The following is an 18,065-nucleotide window of genomic DNA, read 5'->3' on the forward strand; positions in this document are numbered from 1 at the left end:
AAAATATCAGTAACACTTTACAATAAGGTTTCATTAGTTAACATGAACTAACCATGAGCAATACATTTGTCAAAGTATTTATTTATCTTTGTTAATGTTAGTTAATAAAAATGCAGCTGTTGGTTGTTTGTTCATGTTAGTTCACAGTGCATTAACTCATGTTAACAAATACAACTTTTCACTTTAAAAATGTATTAGTAAATGTTGAAATTACCATTAAAGCTGCAGTCCGGCACTTTTTTGGGTTTAAAAATATCAAAAAAGACATTTTTGAAAAAAAACGTAACTAGCCAGTGTTCAAAACGATCTGCTTGCCTTGCCTCGATTCAAAACGGTAAGCTTGTAATAATGATTTTAATTCCAGTGGTACTGGTGGATTTCCGCGGGAATTTCGAGCATGTCTTTGCGTCATTACGCCACTTCTGTACACAGAGAGAAGGAGTCCCCGGCTAGCGTGTGTGGATGATGGAGGTGGAGATTTAGCTTAGCACTTGGTATGGCGGATCCCGAAAGTTTAAAGCGACAATCACCAGTGACAACTGGAGATTCACCAGTTGTAAAACCCAAAAGACTTCGGACTTCAGAGTGGCTACAGAAAAAATATATTTTTCACGTTTTGACGTGATATAAGCAAACGTTAGATTTAATCAGCATGAATGATATAGCTACTGCAATGCTTCCCCCCACCCCCCGAATTTGGTCAGAACAAACGTGAATGTTACTTACTTGTTCAGATGACATTTTCCGATGAAAATTCTAATGTTGACACTTTCAAAAAGTATACTCTGACATTGCTGATGACAGTAACGTTACAGTATCCACAGCGACGCGGCAGCCTCAATACATTGTGTTCATCCGCGCTGTTTCATGCCGATTTACTACCCACGCACAGTTAATAATTCCACGAATAACTGCAATTGCAGATTTCTAACAGAGATGGCGACAAAGAGGAAAAACGACGGACTGCAGCTTTAAGTAAAGGATAATATACATCCAGCCGGTTGTTATCTCAGACTAAACCCCCGACAGGGTGATGAGGAGGGGTCTTGCATCAGCCTGAAGGGGGTTTATTCTGAGATAACAACTAGGTGGATGCACATTATCCTGCGAATTAAACGGCTACTTGCCACATAAGTAAATAATTAGGCATAAAATATTTATTTAAATATTTTATTAGGTCTTCTTTAAACACAAAGATTCCGTGGAGAGAGCAGTTGCTAGTGTGGCAAGTTCAAACCAGACAGACATTTAAGAGATACGGTATACAGTCATACCACTTATCACACAGCATTTCGCCACATAAATAATTATGGGGATAAGAGATATTGATTTCAGATTAAACTGTTTTAAAATCGTACCTGTTTGTATTTTATAATCCAACAGTGTACAAAACAATAGTCACAAATTAGCAGCAACTGCGTTTGTATGAAACAATAGAGAGCGAGTCCACGATACTGGATGGCATAATTAAATAACTGTATACAAAATATTGATTAGAGTGAGTTTTAATATTTTTTTATATAAGCTCACCAAATGCAAAACTTCTATGAAGAAATACTGGTCCTAGTAAGCGTATATCGCTGCTGACTTTAGTAACCCGGATGAGCCTGCGTTATCTGTTTTCAGCGGTTGTTATCTGGGAATAACACCGCTGGATGGCGCGATTGACCAATCAGAATCAAGTATTCCACAGAGCCGGGTAATAAAATGTTGTAGAAGTATTGTTCATTCTTAGTTCATGTTAACTAACGTAGTTAACTAATGTTAACTAATGAAACCTTATTGTAAAGTGTTACCAAAGTATTTAAAAAACAGCATTAAAAAATTAATATGCTTATGTTTTGTGATCAAGTACCCAGGTTAAAGAAATATTGTAAAGATGATGACTTTATACCTGTTTCTTGTCTGTTTCAGGTACATGGCTGAAATATTCACACGCTTGCCAAAATAAAATATTCTCCTCACTGAACTCTTTCTTCAGAAACTCCTGCAGGATGAAGAGAAAAAGAAATAAGATCAAGTAATTCATCTGCAAAACATAGACAAAAATTGTTTGTTGTAAAATGGTTCTTCACATGTTTTGTCTTTCATTAAAAACCTTTCAACTATGAAAAAACTTAGTATGCACTCACAGGCACCATTAAATTCTTTAGGCATTACTTGTTTTAGAGATAAGGAAAATCCTTTCCAAACACTTTCTTGTGGTTTTGTTTGAAACCTTGAATTCAATGAGTTACTCATGCAACCTTGCAAAAAAAAAAAAAAAAATTCAAGTTTTGATAAGAAAGTATCTGAGGACTTAGCATAACTTGTATTCTCAGACGATATTGCTAGAGGACTTTACAAAAGGATTACATGGACTGATGCGACGTACCGAGAAATATCGGACACCAACAGGATCTTGTAGCAGGCGCTCGAAGCAGACGGCCCATGATGCAACACGCCGTTCAGTGTGGCGTCTATGGCACTGCACGCTAGGTAGGCTGGCATTGCTGTTCAGACTGTTATCACTGCCGCATCCTTTCAGGTCCACACTGTTCAGCTCTAGGCACAAACAATGAGATAAAAATTTACGTATTATTCACACCAAACACAGAGGCACACTCATTTTTGTTAAAGAAGAAGCTTATAATAAATTGAAGTTTTTTTTTTACATTTTATTTCACATTTTGCATATGACACTCGTATAGCATAATCCTTCAAAATTCGGAAATGCTCAACGAGACAACCTGAAAGAAGTCAGGGTGTTCTAAATTAAGACCATGCTCTTAAAATAGACCTGCGTTTGAAAAGAAACAACAGAAACGTCAGAGCTAGATGTGAGATATTAAATGATATCATCAGTCCTTAACCTGATTTCTTAAATCACCTGACACTTCTTGCTGTCAGATTAGATGCTCTCCTTTTAGTTTCTGGGTGATTCTGATGTGGTCGGTGAGCTCTTGTAATCAAATACTATCGATTAAAGTTACAAAGCACATTCTTCTTTAAAGGCACAGTTCGCAAAATGGTTTAAAAAGTCCATATTTACTCGCCCACGTGTTGTTCCAAACTCATATGCTGTAATTTTATCTGTGGAACTCGAAAAATCAAACAGTATAGTGAACAGGAGATGTCACGCTGCATAAACAGCAAAAAGTAGCATAAAAGACATCCATATGACTTTATTCCATGTCACTATGAACTGTTACTTCTATGCACAAGGATGAGGAATAATGCCTTGAGGGAACTTTTTCTTAAATAGTCCTCAAAAACACTGAAAGGAACATTAATAAGCAAGCATTTAGCAACGTAGTCAACAACAACAAAAAACAGTATAGTCAACAACAAAAAATAGACTAAGGCTAAGCAAGACCTACACTAAAAAATAAAAATCTACACTAAAAAACAAGCACTCAGAAGAAATCCAAAGGTTCATTTTCAGATGGACTCCCTCTGAAAGAACCTCAACAGACCATGGGTCACTATCAGCACGACCTCTTACCTGGGTAAAGATGGTACGAGCCTGTGTGATGCCACTTCACCAGGTATTTCATGCCAATTGGACGCCAATTGGCTTTGACATCCATCACCCCACATCACACACACACACTGCCACGGTGAACAGCCATCAAACAGTCCATAGAGCTAATGTACACGCTGGAAGCTAATTTTATCAGCAACTAGGAACTATCTAAACAACACAGACACGGTGACGAGCCTACATGCATGTATAGTGGTAAACAGATAGTAGCCTGCGCACAAAGCTCTGAACGGGCAGATGATGAATTATTAAAAGCAGAGAGAGGAGGGAAACTTAGAAGGTAGAGGTAACAGGAACCTGCAATATTAATGTTGAACCAGCACAGCCAACCGGTAGCACCATAACTGAAGACAAACATGCACACACAAAACAGATGAGAGGATTTACATTTGACTGCACTGCATAAAGTGTCCATTGTTCCTTTTGTAAATATGGGTCAATGACAAATAAGAGTGCCCACAATGCAATTACTCCTTACTCATTCTCAAAAAAGATTTCATATATATATATATATATATATATATATATATATATATATATATATATATATATATATATATATATATTCGGAGTCTAAACTTTCTGAGTCTGAATGAGAGTAAAACTGAGGTTGTGGTGTTCACCCCTTTCGACGTACATCACACAACAACTGTAAATCTTCTGTTCTGGCACCTTATGCTTAGCCATTTGTCAAAAACTTGGGCTCGATCCAACACTACGTTGGATAGTGCCATAAAGCTTGATAGACAGGTCAACCAAGTTGTGAAGTAAAGCTTTTACCAGCTAAGAACCCTGGTAAAAATTAAGTCTTTCCTTTCAATTTCAAATTTTGAAAAAGTTATACACTGTTTTATTACCACATATTACCACTGTCTTATTAAGCTTGCTTACTGTTATTCACTTTATTTGGGGATTAGACAATCTTCCATAACTCGTGTTCGGATAGTTCAGAATGCTGCTGCCAGAGCATTGACAGAAGTGCGTAAACGGGAACATATAACTCCTGTCCTTCAGTCACTTCACTGGCTACCGGTGCGGTATAGGTTCAATTTTAAAGTTTTGCTATTTTTTTTTAAGGCCTTAAATGGGTTAAATGGGTTAGCACCGTCTTACCTTTCCGATCTGCTGTCAGTTCATCAACCTAAGAGCTCTTAGGTCTGCAAAGACTAGAGGAGATCGAACATTTTCCATTGCTGCTCCAAGACTTTGGAACAATCTGCCTATTGAAATTAGAACTACGCCCACGCTGTCCATTTTTAAAACTAGGTTAAAACTTTTTTTTTGTCGAACAATATATAAATGTTGATGCAGCTGTCCTGTTTGTCCTTGTTGATTTTATTCTGCTAGTTGTTTTCTTTCTTCAGTTTAGCTTTTTTTTATTCTGTACAGCACATTGGTCAACGGAAGTTGTGTTTAATAGTGCTTTATAAATAAAGTGATTGATTGATTGATATATAAAACAGGAGAGATATATTTATTTAGATATTTTAGATATATATATATATATATTTTAAGTTTTTTTTTGTTATGATTTATTAATACATTAATTTAATTTAATTCAAAATATAGTTGTTGAGGAGTCACATGACATTTTACAACCGTAACTACCCTTGTCTTATCAAAAATGGTGAAATGATTTGATATTATAAGACTCTTTACTGACCTTTTCACAGTCATGAGACTGTAGAGGTTTCTTATATATATATATAATAGATATAATTTCCTATTTTAAGTTTAAATTATTAATTTTTTTGCATTATCGTTGGCCAGACCACGTGATTTTTTTGGGCGGAAAAAAAGTTTTTTTAAATATTAATAGGCAGTGATTTTTGTTCGTTTTTTTTTCTTTAAAAAAATAATAAAAGATTATGCCAAACTAATTAACACTTTACTTTTCAAGAATTATTATTTTTTTCATTGTGATTGTGTTTTTTCATAAATGTATCACCCTCACTTTTTAATGATTTTTTTTAACTTTATGCTTCCCCAAAAAAAGACCAAAATGAAGTTTAATTTAGATATTAAAAACATATTCATGTTCATTCAGGTATTTGTATTTATGAATTGCTTTTTGAATAAATTAATAGACCAAGACCGAAAAAATCTGCAACAAGTCATTGACCCCTAATAGCTGCAGATTCCTGTAAACCAGGGATAGGCAACTCTGGTCCTGGAGGGCCACTGTCCTGCAGAGTTTAGCTCCAACCAAATTAAACACACCTGAACAAGGCAATCAATGTTTTCAGGATTATACGTAGATACAGGCAGGTGAGTTGTTATCGGGCTGAAGCTAAACTCTGCAGGACAGTGGCCCTCCAGGACCGGAGTTGCCTATCCCTGCTGTAAACTAACCAGTCTTGCACAGGGAGAAGTCCAGAATGTAAAACTCACACCGAGGCGTCTACAAGAACACAGCTTAAGAAGTCAAAAGCAGAAAAATGAAGAAAATTAAAGGTTCCTGATATTTGCACTTTGATCTCAAGATGGATGGGTGTTACTAACATTTGAAGTGGTCCCTTAACTCACTCTCTCTTCGCTTTCACATGACGATTTACGACATCCTGCCATGCTGATAATTGATCCTGGAGCAGTTTCTAAGGGCTAAATCTGGCCCCGGGATCTGAACACTGATCCAGCCTGCCTGTCCTGGTTAACTACGAGCTGATCTCAATTCAGATCCTCTCGCGGTCGTTGTGTTGGAAAGGCAACTTGATAACAACAGACATTAAAAACGATACTACAGGATTGTGAATGTAACAGCCCACTGAAGTAAATTCCTCACAGTTTTGCATTCATACATTTGTCCCTGCGTGCCTTTTGTTATGCATAAGGTTGAAAGATCTATGGCTCTGACTGGCAGCGTTAAGCAAACATTCACAGAAACCCTGGCACATTCACACATGCTAATTGGGACATCGAAGGGGGATTCGGGAGGTAGTTAGGGCTTGTTCGCTCCTAGTGCAGTTGGGATTTGCAATGCAGAGATTTAGGCCAAAACAGTAACTCGCTCTGGCATGAAGAATCACAGACAAGACAACACACTACTTATGGTACAACCATTGGTGCGGTTCCTCATTAATGGGTTTGTATAAAAAGAGGAAGTTGGGCTGAAGGTTTAAAGAGGGACGTAATGAAACATTAGAATTTGCTTTGGCACATTATATATACAATACATGTGTGGTGATTCGAAAAGAAAAACCGATCACAAATAATGTTGGCAACTGATCTTAAAAAGAGCCAAAAGAACTTCAATTACATTGTTTACGCCGATAAAACGGCACAAAGACTTTGCCTTGATTTGTCTATATTCATCAGACAAGCACTTACAGAGCAAAAATTGGGGGGATGGATGGCAGACGGAACAGAGAACCAATCTTATCAAGAGATCATGCGACTAAAATACTTCCATTTGGGTAGAGCTCTCTCTGTTTCTCATCTACATATACAAACATTAACATTGAAAAGACAGCATAGAAAACAACAGCGAGCCTGATACGAGATATCAGAAAAGAGCTGTGAGTAATTGAGGAAATGTGAGTAGTTTAGGAAAAGAGCACAAGATGGTGAAAGTAATGGATATATGAAGAATGTAGAAGTAATTAGATCCCAAAGAGACCAATATGTTAAGGAGTGAAAATAGGACAGATCTAAGTAAAAAACAAAAATAAACTGTGATAGAAAAGTGGAATGAAATACCGAAAAACAGGCAATTGATCAAGAGGATCAGATGTGATTTGAGGTTTTGATATTGAAACATTGATTACTCACCACCATCGGAGACAGCCGCAGACTGCAAGAGAACACAGAAAGACATGTGTGAGTGACTCTCTTCACCAACACAAACACACACTGAAGTCTGCAACATGGCAGGGTACTCTGGTGGCATGATACACACACCAGCTCTTCCTGTTTTACTGCTACAGGCTTTCACACACGCCTCCACACTCATTCAGAGATAATGAGATGCATCAGGTACATTCCAGACCCTGCCCACTGTGACACATCAGTACCGCCCAGTTTGATTTGCCTGGACATGTCACTTAGTGGTTTAGTAAGAGACTGAAACTTTCTTTATTACAAATATTGAGTCATAGAATTTTTACACAAATAGTCAAAGCAGATTTGTGGTTAACTCCATCAAACCTATATTTCAATAAAGCATTGCATTAGTGATTTTTTTTACAGGAATGACCCATTTATTGCAAGGTCAAATGATGCATGTTACAGTCATAACAGAGGCATTCATGCAATACGTGGATGTGTGGGATGGGGGCCACATGAGTGATTTCCTTTAAATGTGGGCTCAAAGGGCAGTAAGTGATGACATATCCAGGGTGTGCTTAGTAGCACTTTATCTACAAACTAGCAATAGCACAAAAACTAGCACTTTTGGGAAGTGGGAACTGGGAACAAATACTTTGTTTTCGTTTTAGGGCTTTTTATTTTATTAGTATACACAGTTCAAAATTTTGAGGTCAGTGAATTATTTTCTTTTTTTATATAAATAAATAAAAATAATCAAGGGTGCATTACAATTAATTAAAAGTGACAGTTAAGACATTTAGAGTGTTACAAAATACTTCAATTTATAAACTTCAAACATCAAAGAATCATAAAAAATGTATCACAGTTTCCACAGAAATATTAGCCAGCATAACTGTTTTCAACTGTGATGATAATAAGAAATGTTTCTTGAGCAACAAATCAGCATATTAGAATGATTGGTCCCACATTATATTAAGTGGCTTTAAGTACTATGTACTTACATTGAAATTACTAATTTGATACAATGGACTTATTGTGTACATACATCTTTTTACATTGTACTTATATTTTTAAAATACCTGCATGGAATTACAGTTGTAATTAATGTATGTAATTACATTTGTAATTACACTGTTGATCCTTCCCTTACACCTTAACCCACCCTTAAACTTAACCATACCGAAGACCATACCATACCACTGAAGACTGGAGTAATGATGCTGAACATTCACAATATTACAGTTTGTACTGTATATTTGATTAAACAAATGCAGCCTTGGTGAGCATAAGAGCCTTAAATATTAAAAAAGCATAATGACCTCAAACATTTGAATGGTAGTGTATATATTTAAATAAATAGTTTGTTTTGATTATATAAAATATATTTAACTAAAGATCACACAGCACAACATGTAATGAGCTAGAGGGCATTAATAAGAATTACAATGAATCTGTGAATGTTTTTCTACATCTGTGAAAATGGTGAAGAAAATTCTGCAGAATTATGATGAATGGATGCAAATAAGGCTGATAGTACTATACTGTTAAGAACTGAAAACATTACAAAACTAGCCATAAATATTCCAACTTCACATTTTATTCAAACAACACTGATCCAATAATACTCTTATAAAATGGGCCTAAACAAACAACAACAGGGATGTGCAGGGAATTCAGAAGAATTCTGACTATTAAAATTACCATGTCAATCATCTTCAAAAGAACTGAATAATGCATTGTTTACTCACTCAAAATTGATCTAAGCCTTCAAGCTAAATGCGTATTCCTACGACAAGAAATGCGTTTCAATATATACAGGCCTATAAATGGTTATTAAAAGCGATTAAAGGACAGTAAAGGGGGGAGTCTGCTCATGTACAATCCAGAAACAGTCGTGGGGAAGAGGAATAAAAAAATAACCACGTCAGGCAGCTGGTACCAGGACGGATAAACAGAAAGATGGATGGAGTTTCCATTGAACAGTCTATACAAACAAACGTGCTGGAACTACAACATGTCCTTTCCCAACATGACCTTATAATTAAGCCATAATTGACCCTGGTGTTATTTATTACTGCATTTGCTAAATAAGTGGGATTTTCAAACTACAAATTAGAAGAAAAAAAATCCTAGAAAATGTGGAGAATGTGGAAGACTTTGTATAAGCAGAATGTGGAAGACTTTGTATAAGCAGAATGTGGAAGACTTTGTATAATGACAGTTTGGCTCAAAAGCTGACTCTGTCCTTGGTTACCATGTTTGAGATGACATCAGCACCGCCTGTAACTTCATTATATTGGTCTAGTGACATCAGGGACACATTCAACACTGTCTAACATCAACTATATTACCATCACGGATGACTGTGAGGAGTAAATCATTGACTGCTGAGCCTTGCTGAAAGCCAGATATCTTTACTATATAAACACAACAGTGTTAAATGTTTGTTTTCACACTATACAGTTTATCACATACTTCATTTACATTAGCGTAACAGAAACATGGTCACTCTCACACAATGAGGTCCTATATGTCTCATTCAGCTATGCTTAAATTTTTTAGTATGTTGTCAATGGACTGCGTGAGGCATTTAAAACGTCAAGAGTCACATTTTTAAAATGAAAATGAAAAAGTAACTAAAAAAAATACCTAACTGGTGTTAGGTGTTACTAACTAGGAGTGACACCACTGACAAAAGATCAGGGCAGCCAATGTTACATTATTTTTTCTTAACTCTACTATTATTTAGTGTGACTTTGAAATGAGAAAGGAGATAAAACGAATTAAACACAGTAGGTTTAATGCAGGATTGATCTGTTTCCCACCACCGTGTAGATTGAGTCACTTTTGGAAAGAGCTGCTCTTATAACTAACCTGGTAAAACCAAGTACTAACATTATTTGAAAACAACATCTGAAACCAGAAAATCAGGCTTTAAGTATAACAATGGGAAGACCGCAACTGCAGATCAAGATAATGTTGAATTGATCATTCTTCAGAACCTGTCCGAAGGAAATGCCGTGAAGACATTCCACAGAAAGCAAAGCGCTAAGCACATTGCCTAGATATATTCTTCTCTCTTATGTTCTCTCTTCTTCCTGCACCGGCCTCTAACCCCTTCTGTTTCCCTCCCTCCCTCTTCTCATTCCAGTGGGTTCCCTTCATTTTTTGGCAGTGGAACTGCTTGTAACCACATATTGAAATATAAGTGGCCTTTTCCAAGCCCCCATAATTCAACCTCTCCACCCCTTACATTCCTGACTCTTTCTACCCCAAATCTCTTTCTGCCTTCTTAATGTAACGTAGAAGATCGTGGCTCACAGATGCTGCTAACAGGGCTGATGGTGCTCATTGTTCACAGTTAATGAGGTTGATGTAAAACAATATCTATATTTTTAGCAGAATAAAATCTATATATCTATTTATTTCCACAAGCCTGGGGCAGGTGTAGTTTTTTTCCCATGACTTCCATGTGATGTAAGCAATAAGCATAGATTGTCACTGCGTTAAGAAAGTCAGGAAGCTCAGGGGAACAGTGTAACAATTAGAACAAAAATATTTAATCCAATTTAATTCAATAAACAAACATGAATTGTTCACAATTAATCTATAACATGCATTTAAGAAGTTAATAGGGGGAATTTCTATTTCATGGCAACTTTAATATTTTGAATATTTAAAGATGTTTTTGAATCTTCTTGGAAATATAGGTCACCACTTTGGGCCCTATTCAGAAACGCAAGTAACAAACGCGAAACGCAAGTAACTTTGTGGACGCAAATCTAAAATGGGTTGGTCTGAAGTAGCTTTATTATTCATAGGTGTGATTTGGGAGTAATGTGAAATAAACCAATCAGAGTGTCCTCTCACATTCCCTTTAAGAAGAGGTGCGCTTGGTCCATGGCGGATTGCTATTATAACTGCGGATTTGCTAGCGCACGCCAGGAGCGGTTCACAGCCGAGGAGACCGACGTTCTCGTCAGAGCCGTAAAAGACAGAGAAGTAACATTGTATGGGGATGGGAGAAACCCACCCAAATTAGCTTCGGTTAAACAGGCGTATAATCATTTGGGAAAATGTGTACCGTAAGCTAGATTTATGCCTATTTTTTTCACATCTTCATGGACACAACAATGATTTCCCTCGTGTGTTAATGTTTCCTTATAATAATGTATGATTTGCAAAAATGAAAACTGCTGCTCCTAACCTCTGTTTAGGTTAGAGAATCAAAGTGTATGCGCGTTGTTCACATGCTACATAATGGCCAAGCATGCACCCTTAAAATAGCATATGACTACCGCGCAACGCGCCACTGTCTTTAGACTAGGTTTTCCTGGTCAGTGGCGGATTTGTTTTCTGAAACTGCAAAATAGCACCAGGGAACGTTTGCGCCACAACACACCTCCTCTTTTCACTGAACCGCCCCCGGGAGCGCAAGTTCATTCCCTAATTTACCGACGTGCGTCTGTGGAGGAAAAAGTCCAAATAGGAATGATACATGCGATAGGGCCCATAATGTCCAATGTAAAATCTGGGTCCTGAGGCATAAAAAAGCGGTTGAAAACCACTGCACAAAGTTATTCACATTATAGTCTAACAGCCCAGAAAAATAAATTAATTATTTCAGATGAGTTATCAAAGCATCAAGAACACGTAAGTTCAGCCCCATCTTGCTTTCATCTCAGCATCTCTCCTAGTCTGATGACCCTGGTGTGACTTAATTTGTTTTCCTTCTCTTTCCCTCTGCTGTGCATTTGCTAACAGACTGTGGAGAGATCCAGAAATACCTCAGGGTTTACATATACTTTCAACTCTATGCAGCTGGATGGTCTGTGATCTCTCTCTCTCTCTCTCTCTCTCTCTCTCTCTCTCTCTCTCTCTCTCTCTCTCTCTCTCTCTCAAAGAGTCGAAACCTGTAGGATCTGCAAACACAAAGACTCAGTCTATATGTATATTATATATATATATATATGGGTAACACTTTACAATAAGGTTCATTTATTAAACATTAGTTAATGTATTAACCAACATGAACTAACAATGAGCAGTACATTTGTTACAGTATTTATTAATCTTTGTTAATGTTAGTTAATATAAAGAAAGCTGTTCATTGTTTGTTCATGTTAGTTCACAGTGCATTAACTCATGTTAACAAGATTTTAATAAAGTATTAGTAAATGTTGAAATTAACATTAACAAAGATGAATAAATGCTGTATAAGTGCAGTTCATTATTAGTTAATGTTAACTAATGTAGTTAACTAATGTTAACTAATGAACCTTATTGTAAAGTGTTACCTATATATGCTTTGTCACAAAAATGAAGGGCTTCTCAGTTCACTAACAAAATCAACATAGATGAGTTATGATAGCTTGGTTGACAGTGCTTCCACAACAAAATGCAAGAAGAGGTTGTATACTTAGTTAGCATGCTTTAGTAAACATAATCCCACAAAAAATGCTAAGAATGTTCTATGTGTTACGACAGGTCTGGTCAGTTGTAGGGAGGATAGGGAAAGGTCACCTAAAAATAAGTTACATCACATGCTTTCAAAACTCATTTGCGAACAATGAAGTTGATATCACAACCTCAAACCTAGTCATACATTTGCATGAATATCCACAAACGTAAATGAGACTTGAGAGTTTTAAGTGTGAACTAAATATGTATGTCCAAGTGTGTTTGTTTACACAAGGCTGTGGGTAACACACGCACAGCAGCTCAATGCTGTGTTAGCAAGCGCATGCACCAGCTGACACATGGGCGACTTTATGACAGAGTGTGAAAGAATAGCTAGTTCACACTCACAAAGGCATGATGTTTGTATACATATAACCTCACAATGGCAGGCCTGTCACAAAACAGAATTTGCATGCAAGCTATTTAACAGTATTACTATAATGTGACAAATTTCTGAGTGAATCTAAATACATATATACACATAGACAGGGCTTGACATTAACTTTTTTGCTCACCAGCCACTGTGGCTAGTGGTTTTCTAAAGTTACTAGCCACTCACCATTTTCATTGGCCACAATGTTGACATCGATACTGTTGTATATCTGCCTAGCAGAGCAGATATCTTTGTTCCATTATTGAGGTATGTTCAGAATGCTCGCTCTGGGTTATTTTGGTTATGTCTGCACTCTCGGCTCTCCGAGCTATGTTCAGTAAAAAGCCTGATGTGAGTCTGTATAGCCATCTCGTCTTGTGTCCTATTTCATGCATCATATGACAGACACCACAGATCCCATGGGGAAAAACTGCCATAAATATATATTTAATATTATCTCATAATATGGCAGCAGGTATATTAGGCTGCTGTCACTTTAAGATATACTGATATACTGTTACACATGTGTTTTCTTTCTCAACATAACTGATTGTGTTTACGTGAATACTCGCCAAGACTGGCATTTTGACATTATTTAGTGTATATTTGACTGTTTGAGCGCAATACGCAACGAAAAATAACTCAATTTAGTACTGAGACGCGACTTTATGTGCGTGCACTTTAGGTGTGAGCATAAATCTGCGGTAATGAGTAAAATTATGTGCAATATGCAAAATCCCATGCCCTGTAACACCAACAATATTCATCTGTAGCAAATGAAACGAGTGAGGGGAGGTGGGTTTGTGTGTCAACTTGCTGTCGGAGAGATAAGAGAGTGAGAAAGTGCATGCAGCTGGTATTGTGTGTCTATTCGATATGTATCGAAAAATCTATATGTATATATTATGTATAGTAGTAACTGAATAGGAGAAAAGGGGATAAAAAAAGTGTGTGCCCAGACTGAGACAGAAGGAAAACCTGAAGGGAAATGAGGGATGTCAGTTCTCTGTAATGTTGGTCAAAAAAACATGTTTGATGACCACACTCCCTCCCCACAAACACACATTCCAATAAGGTGTTTGAAAAGTAACAGACAGGGTTTTTCCAAGCCTAACACACTGTGGTTTGAGAAGAGGCAGGAAACTGTGGGACTAATAGCTAACGGACAAACGGATTCCAGTGTTTACATCTGAATCTGAAATGAATGGCGCCTCGCATTGAGTGCTAAATTCCCTGGAATAGAAAGAGTGAGTTGTGTGTGTCTACAAATTTAGGAGAGTATTCAGCACTTGCCTATTTGCTTTGGCTTTGCGAATGCTCAAGCTCAAGCTTACTTACCGCACAAACTCTTTAGGACAGACATACGAGCGGTAGTATCTGACAATACTACCGTGGGTACAAAATACCCACGTCTAATCAATCTGCACACATTTGGATGTAGTTTTATGGGGGGGACTGAGTTAATGTAGCCCGGGTGTTTTCGGTCTCATCTCCCTTTCAGACAGCAGGTCTGGAGGATGTTTACAGAGCCATTGAATGGGGACTAAAAAAAAACATCTCTAACATCTTACAACGACTCACGTTGAGACAAGTGTCTATAGATACACAAAAAAGAGACAGAAAACAAAAGGTAACAACTTTTTGCCACTCACCGTATATAAGTAGCAGACCCTTTTAAACGACAGCCTCTTTATCAGACTCATGGTCTTTTCGCGACGTATGTCCGCTCATATAGCGCAGCTCCCAACGTGTAGAGACCCAACGCATTGACTAACGAATCCATTCCTCTCTTACGCCTTAGACTGCACTCATTTCATTCCTCTACAGCAAGAGCCGACACGCTTTCCGGGTGCAGGACAGACACTCAGTCTTACTGACGAGGAAGTTCCATTCTGATTCTGTGCTGTTACTATGACAACCTGCAGAAAGCACTTGGGGTGCGAGCGAGAAATTCAGATGGAGAAGAGTACGGCGGGATTCTCTCGTTCCGCTCTTGCTCTCTTTGCTTGACCTGTGTAGTAACTAAAAAAACAGATGTCAGACTTGGTGATCTTTTTCAACGCAGACTAGCGCCTCTCTCTTTCTCTCCCTTAGAGGAATCAAGAAATGCTTACTCGACCGTTTCACCACACCCGGCTCTGCCACAACTCAAATAAATCCTCCATTCAAGACAAAAGAAAGCAGTCACTCCGGGCCTCCAACGGCACAGCACTGCGCTGCCACTTCAAATAATCATCCGTCTTAATTTCCCAACGTCTAAAAACACAGCCGGGGAACTCGCCAGGCCAAGCTCTGCCGAGTTTCTTAGTGCTGTAAAAAATGTGGAATCCAAGAGGATGGACAGGCCTCTGGAACGTCCTGCTGAAAGGCGTGTTTTTGGAGGAAAGAGTAGTTGGAGAATGACGTAAGGTGAATGACCATGCTGTGAGAGTGGATGTTAATGAAAGGCAGGTTCTGGAGCGGGTCATATCAGAACAGAGAGAGAAAGAAATAAAAATATCCCAGAGCTGGAGGTACAAAGGCAGTGTTTGATGCAAACCTCATGAGCTCGATTCAAAAATATGAGCGGCAAAATTGGCAATTTCCTGAGTAGAAGGGTGAAAAAAGAAAGATCTTGAAAAAATATTTGGCACATGTATTTCAGAGAACAAAAAAAACAATAAAGAGGACCATTAAATTGATGCTGTTTGGCTGCTGGTGAGAGATCTTTAAGGGAGGTTTGGGAGCTTTATTTTTAGTATTTTGGGTGAGCTGTTTATTTTATCTCCCGTCACGAAAGCCAAAACAGTTTGGATCCATTAAAATTATCTTTGATTTATGATCTATACGTTTATTACTATACTATAAATATGGAACACTTGCATATATAATAATAATAATAATAATAAAAAAATCTTTAAAATGTTTTAAACTAAAGCTGCTTCACAAAAATCTGATTCGCGTCTATACAATTAAATAGGTCTCATAAATTAAATACTCAACATATTAAATTTCAACTAGAATATATATGGAATATGTCAATGAATTCTAATAAATAACAACATAAATACAAATATAATACAAATACAATTTTAAACCCATTTAAAAAGAATTCTCTTTTTAAGTTCTCAACTGGGTATGCTGGGGGGGGGGGGGGGGGGATAGCAATGTCACAGCATCAGAAATAATGTTGATTGCTTTGAATGAGTTGGTAATGAGCTCTGAAGGCTGGAATACTTTTTTGCCCTTATTTTTGCCCTCATTTGAAGTCTGGACGCGTCAACACTAGTTAGATTTTAGTTGCCCAACTACAACAGTAATCATGTAGTTTATGGTGGGGACAGACTCTGATTTTTTTACTTCAGACTCTGATTCCAATTCAGTTGCAGCATATGAAATATCCTGATATTTTGAGCCGATTTCAGAACCCATATTGTTTACATTTGTTGTGTAGGCCTATCTTAAAGCAATGATGTGTGTGCACACCGGGTAGTAGACATGTAGTAGGCTAGAGCTGCACGATTAATCGTTAAAAGAACGCGATCTCGATTCAAACACCCAATGCGATCACATTTCGAAATGACAAAACCGGAACATTCAGATATACGTCGGCGCTGCCGCTGAGCCAGAGAAAGCAGTTGTCATGTAGGCTATAAGCTTAACAAAGCCTTTTCAACCACAGCATCTGTATTTCTGTGTTAGAATTTAGAAATATTCATATTATCACAGAAGAACTGGGATAAAAGTTCATATAAACACTGATGTCTATAAATAAGCGATCAAATTAGAGTAAAAAATAGCTAACCATTTTTAACTCGGCACTTCAAATAACGATTGTATCAATTGCATCATTAGCCTATTCGCCACATCATAAGTGAGTGAATAAAAAATTTATTTTTAATTGAATCATTTATTCAAACAATTTGTTCAAAGAACCTTGATTCATCCATATTAAAATATTGTGAAGATTGTATGAGTGAGTCATTTAATCATTCATTCAAATCAATTAATCAATGATTTAAAAAAAATACATTTGTTCAGAATCTTTAAAGGGGTGGTTGATTATGATTTCACTTTTCTAACTTTAGTTAGTGTGTAATGCTGCTGTTTGAGCATAAACAACATCTGCAAAGTTACAACTCTCAAAGTTCAAAGCAAAGGAAGATATTTGCTTTTAAAGAAAAGGACTACAACAAACGGCTGGTAAGGACTACAGGAGATTCCTCCCGGGTTAGTGACATCACCAACCCTAAAATGTACATAAACCCCGGGAACACGCAGTCCATGTTGAGAAGAGGAAAAGTTGTTGTATAAGAGTACATTTGTGACTTGAGTCAGCTCAAACTTTAGTATCCATCTTTTCACATGCAATAGAAAGTCACTCTGTGTGCATCTCACAACAGTTCCTATTCGAGCGATTTATAGATTACCATGACAGAATATGCTAATTGAAGATAGTTAACTCCACATCAGCAACATAAATTCATCAACTAACCATTCAGAGACGTCCTGTTCCATTCTACGTGTTGTCATTTCTTCTTGAGTCTCTCCATATTTGTCTGACTCCGTTTTAACATTAAAGGCAGAACAGTTTCTGTTTTAGTGTGTCTGCGTGAGGTAATCGCAAGTGCTAACACACATGAGCTCTTGAAACCCCGCCCTCTGCAGCAGCTCATTTGCATTTAAAGGGCCAGGCACAAAACTGCGTTTTTGCAAACCCTCAAAAAGTGACAACTTTAACATGCTATATAAAAATATCTGTGGGGTATTTTGTGCTAAAACTTCACACACACACTCTGGGGACATCAGAGATTTATTTTACATCTTGTGAAAAGGGCATTTTACCCCTTTAAACATTTTAAATAGACTGCAGAAATTAACATTTGTAAGAACCTCTAGTAAATTACATGTTATTTTGTGTAGTTGTCTTTTCAGAATCGTGGGAGAATTGTGATCTCGCCTTGA

At 37.3% G+C, this 18,065-nt stretch overlaps 1 protein-coding gene across 5 annotated transcripts in view; it reads right to left on the reverse strand.

The window, feature by feature from the left end:
• Positions 1 to 18,065, reverse strand: part of rgs12b (regulator of G protein signaling 12b) — a 53,451-nt gene that overhangs the window by 17,617 nt on the left and 17,769 nt on the right. For all 5 annotated transcript variants that reach the window (XR_013798078.1, XM_079616540.1, XM_079616538.1 and 2 more), the window contains 3 exons: positions 7,292 to 7,313; positions 2,375 to 2,544; positions 1,895 to 1,987 (listed from right to left, as the gene is read on the reverse strand). Coding sequence is in view for 4 of the 5 variants with exons in the window: in XM_079616540.1 (XP_079472666.1) it covers positions 1,895 to 1,987; positions 2,375 to 2,544; positions 7,292 to 7,313 (285 nt within the window). In the remaining variant the exon portion in view is untranslated. The remainder of the gene's footprint in view (positions 1 to 1,894; positions 1,988 to 2,374; positions 2,545 to 7,291; positions 7,314 to 18,065) is intronic.

This window comes from Phoxinus phoxinus, assembly GCF_949152265.1.
Source record: "Phoxinus phoxinus genome assembly, chromosome: 6".
In the NCBI taxonomy this organism is placed as follows: Eukaryota; Metazoa; Chordata; class Actinopteri; order Cypriniformes; family Leuciscidae; genus Phoxinus; species Phoxinus phoxinus.